At 60.5% G+C, this 12,662-nt stretch overlaps 1 protein-coding gene across 4 annotated transcripts in view; it reads left to right on the top strand.

Annotated features, from left to right (window-relative positions):
- The window catches only part of CSNK1D (casein kinase 1 delta), a 29,292-nt gene extending 17,081 nt beyond the window's left edge, over positions 1 to 12,211 (top strand). For 2 of the 4 annotated variants that reach the window (XM_033089431.1, XM_033089432.1), the window contains exons 3-9: positions 2,024 to 2,172; positions 2,623 to 2,851; positions 3,245 to 3,415; positions 3,841 to 3,989; positions 5,872 to 6,043; positions 6,487 to 6,626; positions 10,362 to 12,211. In XM_033089431.1, coding sequence (XP_032945322.1) covers positions 2,024 to 2,172; positions 2,623 to 2,851; positions 3,245 to 3,415; positions 3,841 to 3,989; positions 5,872 to 6,043; positions 6,487 to 6,626; positions 10,362 to 10,412 — 1,061 coding nt within the window. In that variant the 3' untranslated portion in view covers positions 10,413 to 12,211. Of the gene's footprint in view, positions 1 to 2,023; positions 2,173 to 2,622; positions 2,852 to 3,244; positions 3,416 to 3,840; positions 3,990 to 5,871; positions 6,044 to 6,486; positions 6,627 to 9,256; positions 9,329 to 10,361 lie in introns of all 4 variants that reach the window. The other 2 variants (XM_033089430.1, XM_033089429.1) reach the window with 2 other exon arrangements.
- The last annotated feature ends 451 nt before the right edge of the window (positions 12,212 to 12,662 follow it).

Genomic DNA, 12,662 nt, shown 5'->3' with positions numbered 1-12,662 from the left:
TCACAGGAGTGGGAGCAGAAAGGCGGGTCAAAGTAGGTGCAGTCAATTAGAAACGCCCTGCGTCTGTGAGGTGCTGGGCTGCAGGCCTGTGTTACACTGTGCTTTGTATCTCACGCGTTCAATGTGTTCTCATGTAATATGGAAGATACATTTCTGAAATACTGAATTTTCAAAATGAAAGTGGGTTGCCCTCTTGGTATCAAAACTTGCTATGAGTCTAAACTGAAAATAGTTTAGCATTTTTGTGTCATCACACATCGTTTAGCGATGGGGATCCATTCTGAGAAATGCGGTGTTAGGCGATTTCGTCGCCGTGCGCACTCGGGGGCACGTCCACACCTGGACGGTGCCGCCCACTGCACACCTGGGCTGGGTGGCACAGCCCGGGCTCCTGGGCTACCAGCCTGTCCAGCACGTTCCTTTACTGAGTACTGTCGGCACCTGCAACACAGTGGCGAGTGCTTGTGTGTCTAGAGAGACCTAAACAGAGAACAGGTGAGGAGAACACGGAGAAAAGGTAAGAAATGGTCCGCCTGTGTGTGCAGGACACTTCCCGAGGAGCCTGCAGGCCTGGAGTCGCTCTGAGTCAGGGAGCGAGGAGGGGCTGCCCCTGGCCGTGCACTTTGTACACACTGCCCTCGGGAGACGCGGAGAACGCGGGCTGTGGGAGGCTGCTGCCGGCGTCACGCGCTGCTGCCGTCCCGCACACTCCATTTACAGTGGAAAGAGCACACTCACGTCACAGTAACACTACCAGTGCAGCAGCATAAGGACGGAAACCGGTGTCACCGTCGTTTATCATCGTCGTGTGTCGTGTGCTGCGCGCAGTCGTACGTGCTGACTCTCGGGACTGGCAGGGCAGTGGGTCTGTTTACACCAGCGCCCCCACATGCGCTGTGATGTCATGCCGGCCACGATATCACTAGGCCACAGGAATCTTCAGCTCCATTGTAACCTACGGCACCACCATCGTACGTGCCATGTGCAGCCTGTCACTGACTGAAATGCTATGTGGCATATGACTGGTGCCAGAAAGCACGGCAGTGCTCACCAAACAACCCGGTAATGATGGGTGTGTTAGGGCCCCTGCGGCCACAGCTGGAACACTGAACAGCAGAGTAAGTGACACAGTATTGGTGCATAGACCAAAGTATAACCATAGACATCCATAGGTCCAAACTGATGCAGAAACGATGGATGAATAAAAGGGGAGAAGAGGCACATCTCATGAATCCCAAGTAATGTGTGTAGGTGCTCTGCCCTCGGGGAGGGAGAGCACACCCCCCACCCCTGAAGTGTGGGGGCCGTAGTGACGTCCTCCCAAAGGGCATGGGAGAGAGGATACGCCTGGCAAACACCTCAGCCAGGTGACCAAGGTCACAGCAGCACTCACGAGTCACGTTGAGAGCACGGACTCTAACGTCACATGATAAGAAGGGCACTTTGCCTCCGTGGTCTTCCTCCCCCAAGCGCCCGAGGCCAGACTAACCGTGAGAGACACGTCAGACAAATCCCAGCAGAGGGACAGTCTCCAGAAGCCCCCCAGCACTCTCAGAACTGCCAAGGTCACCCAGAACAAGGGGCTTCTGAGAGACGTCCCAGCCCAGGGGAGCCTGCGGAGACGTGAGGACTAAATGTCATGTGGGATCCTGGAGCAGAAAAGGGACGATAGGTTAAAACTAAGGAACTGTGAATAGGCTTTCAGTAGTAAAGTGTGTCCGTGTTGGTTCAGAATTGTGACAAACGCACCGCACTAACGGCAAATGCCAGTCCTAGTGACCTGGGTGCATGGTGTGCGGGGTGGAGACTCTGCTTGTTCATCCCGAGCCCCTCTCTTGCCCTGCTGTGCCTTCTCTGCCCTGTGTTCGCCCACTCCCACACCTCACGTTCTCACCTTGTGTCACTTCTGACTGCTGCTCGCCTGACCCTGGTTAGAAAGAAAGCGTCTGTGTGGTGTGGGGCAGGCGTGGCGGGGCCTTCTGAGCCCAGCCCAGCCCTGGCTGACGCCTGTGGTCTCTTGCAGTGGGCATCCCCACCATCCGGTGGTGCGGGGCGGAGGGCGACTACAACGTGATGGTGATGGAGCTGCTGGGACCAAGCCTGGAAGACCTCTTCAACTTCTGCTCCAGGAAATTCAGTCTCAAAACTGTCCTGCTGCTTGCTGACCAAATGGTGAGCGCGTTTTTGCGCAGTGATGGGTCTGACCGGGGGCCTGATGACGTACACACAGGCCGCTCTCCCATCAGCACGCCTGCTGTGCACAGGGAGGAATGGACGTTCAGCAACCCTTGCCACATGAGAATTACCTAGTAGGTTGGGTTTGGAGAACCACTGTGGGCATGGCCAGGTACATTCACGGGGTCGGGGGCGACCCCCGCCCGACGGGGCTGCAGAGGGGACTCCTGGTGCAGACCGGTGTCCCATGGTGGCTGTCACTACAGGCCACTGTCTGCCCACCCCCAGGAGAGCCAACGAGAGGGAAATGCCCAGGCCCATGTCGGGGTGAGGTGGTCAGTTCGGGAATCCTTGCATGTTGAATGACTGCTCTGGCCAAAGGGCACAAAACGTGCAGCCCCAGGCACCGCCGTCTGGGGTAATGTGGCCCCACTGCTGTGCCTACAGATTAGTCGTATCGAGTACATCCACTCCAAGAACTTCATCCACCGGGATGTGAAGCCTGACAACTTCCTCATGGGGCTGGGCAAGAAGGGCAATCTGGTGTACATCATTGACTTCGGCCTGGCCAAGAAGTACCGGGACGCCCGCACCCACCAGCACATCCCCTACCGCGAGAACAAGAACCTCACGGGGACCGCGCGGTACGCCTCCATCAACACGCACCTCGGAATCGGTGAGCCGTGGCTGCTGGGCGGACCTGCGCCGGCCCGCTGGCTGGGCTGCCTGGGCACGTCCCTCTCAGTCCAGGGACCTGGGTGTGTCAGCACGTTTGGGGTGGAGGCTGCCAGCAAAGCTTGGTGCAAAGGCCGGCTTCGGGGACTGTGCAGTGTTACTTTGGGAGGTGCAGTGGGGGCGGGCAGGTGATCGTGCTGCTGATACTGGGGACGGTGCTGTCACTTCTCTGGGTGTGGATGTTTCCTAACGTCACATCCCGGGCAAATTCTGGTGAAACAAGAGAATCCAAATGTATTTCTCTGATTTCCAAGGTTCATTTCCACGGGCAGTGTCTGCTGGTTGCTGCAAGCGCACATGGGCCATCCTTGACCCATTTCCCTTCTCTTTCCAGAACAATCTCGAAGGGACGACCTGGAGTCACTGGGGTACGTGCTCATGTACTTCAACCTGGGCTCTCTGCCCTGGCAGGGGCTGAAGGCTGCCACCAAGAGACAGAAGTACGAGCGGATCAGTGAGAAGAAGATGTCCACCCCCATCGAGGTGCTGTGCAAAGGCTACCCTTGTGAGTGTTCTCCAGGTCCTGCCGGGGGGCGGGGACAGCAGCCCCTCCTTTCCTGGTGTGTGTCCCCAGTGCCTATGGGGGGGCGCTGGGAGGTGAACAAGGCAAACCCCCTTGGAGTCGGCTCGGAGGGGTCCTCGTGGGCCCTTGTGTGCCCTCGTGCTTAGGAAGGTGAGAGTGGGGTGGTGGCCTGTCCTTCAGCATGTCCAGAGCCATAACAGAGTTGCCCTTTGCTTTGTGGGACTGCCCCTAGGATGGGTGCCCCAGGGGGAATAATTGCTCTGCCATGCCATATTGTGACTCGTACTGCAAACCCCATGCTCACCGGCAGTGGGGACCGGGGGCGGGACAGACAGTGTTGTCCGTAAACACCGGTGGTTCCCAGGCCGGGCGTTGTAGTGAGCGCTGGCTTTCTTGTCGTTTTCCAGCTGAATTTGCCACATACCTGAATTTCTGTCGCTCCTTGCGTTTTGACGATAAACCGGACTACTCATACCTGAGACAGCTCTTCAGGAACCTGTTCCATCGCCAGGGTTTCTCCTATGACTATGTGTTTGATTGGAACATGCTCAAATTCGTAAGTGGCCCACCACCGCGCTGGGTGCTCAGTGAGGAGGGGAACAGCCTGGTCAGCGCCAGGCCGCCGCTGGTGTGTGGTCATGTCTTGTAAGGAGCGAGCTGCATGAGGCTTGAGCTCTGGAAGGCCTGTTTGCTGCACTGGGGAGCCTGGTGCTTCTGTAGGGCTGTGGCTGTGGGGTTTCCCTGAAGGTGAGAGGTTCTGAGAAGCAAGGTGTCCAAACAAGGTGTTTGGAGGGAAAGCAAATGGCAGGCAGGACGATGGGGGAAAGGGGTCTCCCGGGGGCACTGGAGACCATGGGGTGCAGGCAGCGGGCCATGTGGAGTAGAATCTGTCCACAGGTGCAGGGCTGCTTGGAGGCAGAGTTTCTGCTGGAATGCTCTGCCTTCTTGACTTTGAAGATGGTTTCATCATCATCGTCGTCGTCGTCACTCCTGCGTGTCGTGGTTTTTGACTGTCTGAGACGTGTGTGTCGGTACGGTGCCCACGTGTTCGTTGTGCGGGAGGGGAGGACCCGCCCGACCTGCTCCCACCCAGCCGGGCCCTGCCGAGCACCTGGCGTCCGCGCCGCTGGGCGCCGCACATTCAGTCTGGCTTTGGCCCTGTGATGAGCTCACTTTTGATGCCCAGTTTGTCCGCTGAAGGCTCTCGCGAGTGCTGCGGGAGGGGGCGGAGCTCACACTTGAATTTGTTCCACTAAAAGCGGCTGCCCATCCTGCCTGAGTTGTTTCTTTAGGTTCAGTTCATTAACCTTTGGACACCACCGCCAGAACTCCAGTTGCTCTGGCACTTCCTCTTTCGTTAAAAGCGTGTTCTGTTTAGTTAAGAGCTTAGACCAGAAATTGGAACCTATCCAGGGTGATAGCCTGACTGATGGGCAGAGCCTCCTTCACAGGGTGCAGAACAGGAAGCCTTTCCTGGCCCGGCAGGTGCAGGGGGCTTGTATGGGCTCAGCCTCCCTCAGTGGGGTCCAGCCGGCACAGCCAGCCTGACCGAGATGTGGCCTGTGCCACCCGGGGGACAGCCAGGAGCTGGGAGGACAGTGCCCCGCAGGTGGCTTTTCAGGGCAGCCGTGGTGCTGGCCTCACAGATTGCCAGAGTGTGGATATGTGGGTGCGCCTCCTGCCAGAGCCACTACAAGTTCCTCGTGTCCGGGCTCGGCACACCTTCTCTGTAAAGGGCCCGATGGTAAATGTGCCGCAGTGTCAAGCACACTGTAGCTGGAGCCAGCCCTCCCCCCAGGCAGTGGGTGGACGTGGAGCCAGCCACCAGTTAAACCGCGTCTCAGAAGTAGTTGCGTGTGGCTGGACTTCGCCGTGGGCTGCAGCTTGCAGGCAGGCCTGGCCGCTCGGGGGTCCGGCGTGAGCCTCAGTGTCTGGGTGTCACAGCCAAACCACTTGGAGTGCAGCCCCCAGCAGCGGCTGTTACTGAGTAATGGCTGCTCGTAGGACATGCCTGGCTGCTGGCTCCCTCACGGGGGCTGTGCACCAACACGACATTTGCCCCAAGGCCTGGGGGGCAAGTGGAGTTGGACCTTCTCAGACTTCCCCACTGTCACCATGTGGGGCTGACCCCTGACACCTCAAGCCGATTTCCTGTCCTGTGCAAATGTTGACAGAAGAGGGCCATCCAGCTGCCTCGGCGATGGGCGGGATTTCCTCTGCTGTGTTGGGAAGTGGGGTCCTTGCTGCATCGCTCACAGGGTCGTCTGCTCATCTCCACGTTGTCCTGGAGGGAGAAAAGGCTCGTTGGCATGGATGGCCTCTTGGGTGGTCTTGTCCCAGATGCCCCGGTGTTTTCTCGGGTTGGGGAGACAGCAAGGGCCTTGGGTGGTTTTTCGGTGAGCCCAGTTCAGTGCTGGTCTTGTCTCTTTTCTTCTCAGGGTGCCAGCCGGGCCGCCGACGATGCCGAGCGGGAGCGCCGGGACCGTGAGGAGCGATTGAGGCACTCCCGGAACCCTGCCACCCGCGGCTTGCCTTCCACTGCCTCAGGCCGGCTGAGGGGGACGCAAGAAGTGGCTCCTCCCACGCCCCTCACCCCTACCTCACACACTGGTGAGTGGTCCTGGGGCCACCGGCTCGTGCCACATCCCCCCTTAGTAGGCAGTGATGGTGGTTCTGGCCCCTCGGGCTATGTGACCTTGCAGGGGAGGGGAGAGCCAGCTCTGTGAGCAGTGATTCCTGTGCGTCCCCCTCCCGGTGTGTCACTCCCGAGGGTGGACAGGCCACGGAGCCGCCTGGGCCGGCGCCTTCGGGAACGTCTGTGGCTTCTCGTACTTCTGACATAATGTTCCCCCACAAGTTGCTCATCCTGAGCAGAGGCCTGGGGGCCTGCCCACTGGGGCACTGGCATCCTGGGTGCTTGGCGCTGGCCAGGGACTCCCTGCCTGTGACCAGCCTGGAAGCCCTTGGCCCGTTCCACCTGGCGCTGAGGAGGGAGCCCTGGCGGTGGGTGTGGGCCGTGCCAGGCCTCACCGCCGCCCGCCTGCCCCTTACAGCTAACACCTCCCCGCGGCCTGTGTCCGGCGTGGAGCGCGAGCGGAAGGTGAGCATGCGGCTGCACCGGGGCGCCCCCGTCAACATGTCCTCGTCCGACCTCACGGGCCGGCAAGACACGTCCCGCATGTCCACCTCGCAGGTAGGTGCCCCGCGGGCCAGCGCTGCCCCCACAGGGCTGGTCTCACAGGCAGGCAGTGGGCTGGGGTCTCGGGGGTCTCCTCCCTTCCCGTTACCCCCTTCCCCTTTCCTCCCCGATTTGTGAGTGTTTTAACCCGTGGGGCATGTTGTCCCCTGGCTGCTGTTCAGCCCTTGCTTGAGAGCCTTGGTGACAAGCAGTGTGGGCCCAGGCTCCCCTCCCTCTCTGCCGTGCTGGGCAGGTGTGGGGCTGCTCTGTCCTGTGCCCAGGCCTAGGTGGCTTTGGGGGCTCGGCCGTCTTCCCGACGCAGACGGGGCCCGCTGCTTGTCTGTCACTGGCACACCCAGCCTGGGACACTTCTTCTCAGAGAGCCTGTGCCGGGGAGGGGACGGTACTGCTTTCAGTCCTGTGATTGTAGTGTGGACAGAGGCCTGGGGGAGCCAGCGCCTGGTGACGAGCCCTGGGGCAAGGGTCCCGTCTCCCCTGACGGGGCTGGCGCACGCATCCTGCCCGTCGGTTCCTTCACCCTCATCCTGTCCCCACTCACGCTCTTGTCACTGCTGCTCTTTCACCTTTGTGCGATGGTCTCAACACAACAGCTGCATCTGCTCAGGCGGCTTTCAGGGGCCCTCCCATGGCCAGGAACCCGCCCGAGCGGGGCCGTTCCTCCCACTTCGGCAGGCGTCCTGTGTGTGTCCTGGGGGCAGCCCAGGCCCCGGGCTGGTCACCGAGATGCTGTCCCGGTGGCCGGGCCCTGCTGGGTGTGGGCATCGGTGCTGGGGAACGGGGTGGGCCAAGCGTGTGGGGTTCACGTGCCTGTGAGGACGACCTGGAGCTGGCCGCTCAGCCGCGGATGAACAGGTGTGCCCGGCAGTCGCTTTCCTTTCGATCAGCACCTTTCGTTCACTGGTGATTCTGCTAGAGAGGGCTGGTTTTGTACTGTAGCCTTTTCTAGGGAGACTGAATTGTGGGGCTCGAGGTGTCTTTAGGTTAACGAGATTGGGCCACCATGGCCCCTGGGCCCACTCCTCCCTCACCACAGACACTGGGTTTCCCGGGGCTCTTCCCACAAGCCCTGGGAGCCATGAGCCAGCAGCTGGGAGCAGGTCCTGGGTGGTGTCCGCGTGTGCCTGGGCATGCGGCCAGCTCTGTGACCTTGGACTGCTCAGGCCTCAGGCTTGACCGGGGCCTGTGGACAGCATGCACTTTGTCTGGACTCGATGCTGCATGTCAGGGACTCAGCCAGTGTAGACTTACGGGTCCTATGGGTGCGTGGCAGAGACAGGCCCGAGTCCCGTCCTTCTCACTGCCCGGCCTGAGCCCCCGGGGACGCCTTCCTGTGAGGTCTCTCCGCTAGATGAGGTGAGCTTGTGCCCTGCGCTCCTATGTCCTTGTGGAGGGAGAGAGCGTGGCCCAAACATGGTGGGGGGCTCAAAGAGGTTTGATTTGGGGGTGTTTCCCCTCCCAGAAATACAGCACTCTCCTGTTTCTTCCTGGTCACCCTGGAGATTTTCTCAGGATCTTTTTCACATCGAGGACATGGGCCCTGGGGGTGTCCTTTGGGTTTTCCTGGTCACCGTGGGCGTGCTTCCTTAGGAGGCTCTGAAAGGCTTCTGCCCTCTGAGGGCACGGTCAGTGTCTGGGGGACAGCACAGATTCCGTCTGGGACTCAGCCGAGGGGCTTGGAAGTTAGAGCGTGTGTCCCTCTAGGTTCTACGATGCTGTGGTCTCCGTTCACACTTGCTCCCCCTAAAGAAAGGGGTGGCAGTAGAAGCAGCATCGCAAGTGTTAAGGACAAGCAGGAGCCGCAGGCAGTATGTGTGCATAGACCCTGGCCGGGTGCTGGTCACCCGCTTCCTGTGTGGCTACCTCCCTGGGCCCTGAGCCCTTGAGGAGGGCCAGTGGCATCCCAGGCAGACGCCGGCCCCCACGGGTGCTTCGCTTCAGCACAAGGTTGTTTGGAGCCGCCGGCCAGCCAGCCAGCCACCGACCCTCTCCAGCTGGGCGGGGGTCAGCTCCTGTGTCCCTTGTCCTGACCCCATGGCCCTCGTGCGCTCGGACTCTTCAAGAGGGGGCATCTCATGCTAGACCAGCCCCCCAGGGAGACTCCAGGTCCCGCATTATGGACTCCAGAGTATGAGTCTGGGTCCTTCAGCCAGAAAAACGCGGAGCCTAAAGGACACCTGGCGGGTGAGCCTGTTTGTGGTGTCGTCATCTTTGTGACAAGAAAGGGCCTCACCACCCAGCAATGCTGGTAAAATGGCTGCTGGTTCCCGGGGCCTGGCATTTCTTTTGGTTTATTGCTTTTGACCCATGTCCTCCTGGTAAGGTCCCATCATTGTCTTCCTTGTGTCGGTGAGGAAATGTGTCCAGTCTGTGTGTCACAGGGAGGTGGCGTCCTCTACCTGCTGGCACCGCTGCTCTGGGCATCAGGTGCTTTCTCGTGGGAGGACTGGGCTCTGCCCTGGCCCTTGTCGGCCTCGGTCACATCATCCTGGGCAGCGGCTGCAGTTGCTCGTGATCAGGGTGTCAGAAGTGAGGCTGGGGTCCCCGAGACACCTGGCTGAGACAGGACGCCCCCTCCGTCCTGGCCGCAGGGAGCCCTCACCGACCGCTGTCTTCTCCCACCTCAGAATAGCATCCCTTTCGACCACCACGGCAAGTAGCTGCACGGCCCGTCCCGCCCCGGCGGAAGGCGGCACTGGGTGAGTGCTCCGGGCGGGGCTCGCGGGCGCGTCTCACCCCTCGCCCCTGGGAGCGCACAGATGGGCTTGGGCTTGCATGCCAGCCGCTGCCAGCAGAGAGAGGCCCGCCCAGTCCTCACTGCGTGTGGATTCCAGAGCAGCTGTGGGGCGAGCAGTCCCCAAATGGGTGACCCCAGCACCTACCCACTGTGCGCGTCGGTGCCCACGTGGGGGCAGGGGCCCGGGGCTGTGCACCTGCGCTGGCTCCCATGGCCCCGGCTCCAGGTTGGCTGTGCGGGTCTGTGTGTTGCGCTCACTGAGTGGCCGCGCTTGGCGAGGGCTCTTGCTGCGGGAGAGTCCTGGGGTCTCTGCCGTCCTGGCTTTGTCACCTCTCTCCCTCTTCCTTCCGCGTTTATTTCTGTCTTCGTCTGTTTTTCTTTTCGAACTTGGTCTCTGCGCAGTATCTCACCCCTGTGCCGTCTGTACCAGCCGTCACCCCAGCCGCCCGCTCCCCTGCCATTGGTGCATGGCTGGGCGCCAAGCCATGCTCCCGTCTGAGTGACACTTGGCGATTCCTTCCCGCCGCGGGCTCAGGGCCGCTGTGCGCGGCTCGCTACCCTTCTAACATGCTGGTGCTCTCGGAAACGTCTTGATGGGAAGTGCTTGTCACGTCTTCCCCCGAAGGGCGTCTTGGTGCCCCATGGGGCCTGGTCCCTGTTTGCAAAACACCAGATTCCTTTCTAGGAGAGGGACTGGGAGCAAGTAACTTCCTGCTTTGACTCTTCCTGTCGCTCATGAGCTTGTTGGCTCCGCGGCCGCCGGGCCTCCTCGCCTGCATGCCTCTTCCTCCTTCCCCATCTTCCTGTCACTTGTTCTGCTGAGCACATGTCCTGGCCGCAGAGGGAGCCGCCTGGAGCATCTGGGGGCACGGGCATCCAGCGTGGGGCTAGGCGCAGCTGCCCCTCCTCCCAGGGCGCCATCACTGTTTTGTACCCGAGCTGCCGCCCCAGCCCGAAGGACGCACTGACCTTGTCCTGTGCTTTGGCTCCGACAGATTCCCGGTCGGGTGGCTTCCAGTGGTCTTCAGTCTGTCGTGCACCGATGAGAACGCTCCTTTTTGCTGTGAAGGGCACACAATGAATGCATGGCTGATCTACTCTGTTACATGGCTTTACTAGTGACGTCCCGGCCTAGAGCACCGGGAGCTCTGCAGGCCACCCACCCAGCAGCGCCCATGGGGAGGCAAAACACAAACCAAACGGACAGACTGCGAGCTCTGCCACCGCCAGGGGCTCCACTGAGGCCCCCCACGTGAACTCTTGTCCCGGGGCTGGGAAGAGAAGCAGAGGGAGACGGCTGCCGAGAACCCACTGTGGTCAGGAGCCTGGCAGCCTCCCTCCCGCCGTGGCACGCCCATGCCCCCTGGCGAGTCTGCTGTAACCACCGACCTACTTGGTTCAGACAGTTTTGTATCATTTTGCTAAAAATTATTGGCTTAAATCTGTGTAAAGAAATCTTTTTATTGTTTCTTTCTTGTCTGTTTTTGCGGTCTTAAACAAGGTGTTAACTTGAAAGAACCCTGACGGACACTGGCGTGGAGTTTCTGTATAGGATGGAGTGAGGCAGGGCGCAGGCACGCGGGAACCTCAGTCACCTGTTTCCTGTTGTTGTTTTGTTGTGCGGTCCACTGTGGAAAGGGGATTTTCTCTCAGATATTGTCACATGTATATGCGTGTGTAAGTAATGTGCGTGTCTGTGTGCTGTGTGTCTTGTGACCTCATTCACCTGGTTTTGGCTGTTACCCCCCGACCGTGACTGAAATGCCGGTGCCCGTTTGATCTTCCCAGATGCGAGATGGAAGCCAGGCGCCGAAGACTCGGAGCCGAGGCTTTGTGTGTGTCGCTGGGCCCCGTGGGGTCGTGTGTGGTGTTGGTGGTGGTGGTGGTGGTGGTGGTGGTGGTGGTGGTGGTTGCCGCAATGCCTTGGAGTTTGGGAAATGTTCTGAACAGACTGTAAATATTAGCAGCGAGGATCGGCCCTTCATGTGTTTTAACATCTGTGTTCTGAAAACCATGGCCGTGGCCGTCCACACTCGGTGCCAGGTGTGCTGCAAGGCCGGGGACCCACTCTGAAGAGCCACGACGCAGTGACTCGGAGGCCTGCCGCTCCAGGAGGGCGTGGTCATGCGTGTTCGTGGCCTTGCTGGGACGGAGTGAACACCGGAAGTCCAGGAGCGGGGCCTGCTGAGGCTCTCTGCCAAGACCGGGCGGCTGGGCTCGTGGTGGCTTTCCTGAACCGCTGTCTACTCTTGCTGTGCGGCATCAGAGGCACTGGTGGCGGTGGCAGCCAGCAGACAGGAGCCCCCATCTCGGGGAAACGAGGTGCAATATGTATATTCATGGGTAGTGTCGCAGGTGGCCCTGTCACCCCACTGTGGAGTGTTGTTTGGAAACTGGGTGTCGGAGGCAGCTAGGGGCCTGGAAGGCCCAGGTATATGACCCTCCTGCCCCCAAGCCCCGGCATAGGGGTGCCTGGGATGCTGGGATGCTGGGCTGGGGACGCTGACACAGGCTGCAGCTGCAGCTGCTGTGCAGGGCTCGGGGCTGGCCCGGCGCCGCCTGCAGGTGGGCTTCCCTCTCGGGAGCTGGGACGCGGCCTCCACAGGCCAGTGCTGGTGATGGCCCGGCCACGCCACACCTCGACCGTTTGGACGGGGGGCTGGCCCCAGGCCCGTCCTCAGCAGTGCTTGGGGACAGTGTTGACGCGCACCACCTGTGGGAACCAGAGCCGAGTGTCTGTGCAGCCGGGGGCTGGGGGCAGGTCTGCCCTGCGCGTTTGTATGACCACTGTATTTGTGTACTTAGCACCGTGTCAGTAATAAATTCATGACAACGTGTACCTTTCTTCCTGCCCCTCCCTGTGGTCTTTTATTTCGTCAGGGGGAGAGTTTCCGGTGTGTAGACTGACCATGTGGAAGCGGACGTTGGGGGGTGGGCATTGATGTTGCCCTCCCGGCTGGTGGGGGCAGGCGGAGTGAGACTGGGTGGGGACGCGACCCCAGTGACCCTCTTGGAAGCTCGTGAACGACGTCCCCCCACCTTGGGGTTGCCAGCATGGTACCTGTCCCCGCTGCCTGTGGTGGGGCGCACACGGTTGCCACGCATCCTCTCCCATGTGGCCTTGGGCGCCGTCCCTTCCCTTCTAACCAGCAGACAAATACTGTCTGGAAAGGCGGCATCCGTCCGTCCGTCTGTCCGTTTGTTATGTGCATGGTCTTGGCTTCCCTCTCCCACTTGAGTTGTTGAAACCCAAGAGCCCCCTCCCCCAAGAACTCGGATGGCCCTGAACAGGAAGG

Source organism: Rhinolophus ferrumequinum, chromosome 21 (genome assembly GCF_004115265.2).
Source record: "Rhinolophus ferrumequinum isolate MPI-CBG mRhiFer1 chromosome 21, mRhiFer1_v1.p, whole genome shotgun sequence".
Lineage (NCBI taxonomy): Eukaryota > Metazoa > Chordata > Mammalia > Chiroptera > Rhinolophidae > Rhinolophus > Rhinolophus ferrumequinum.
Note: the sequence above shows the minus strand (reverse complement) of the source record. Positions and strands in the feature narration are given on the sequence as shown.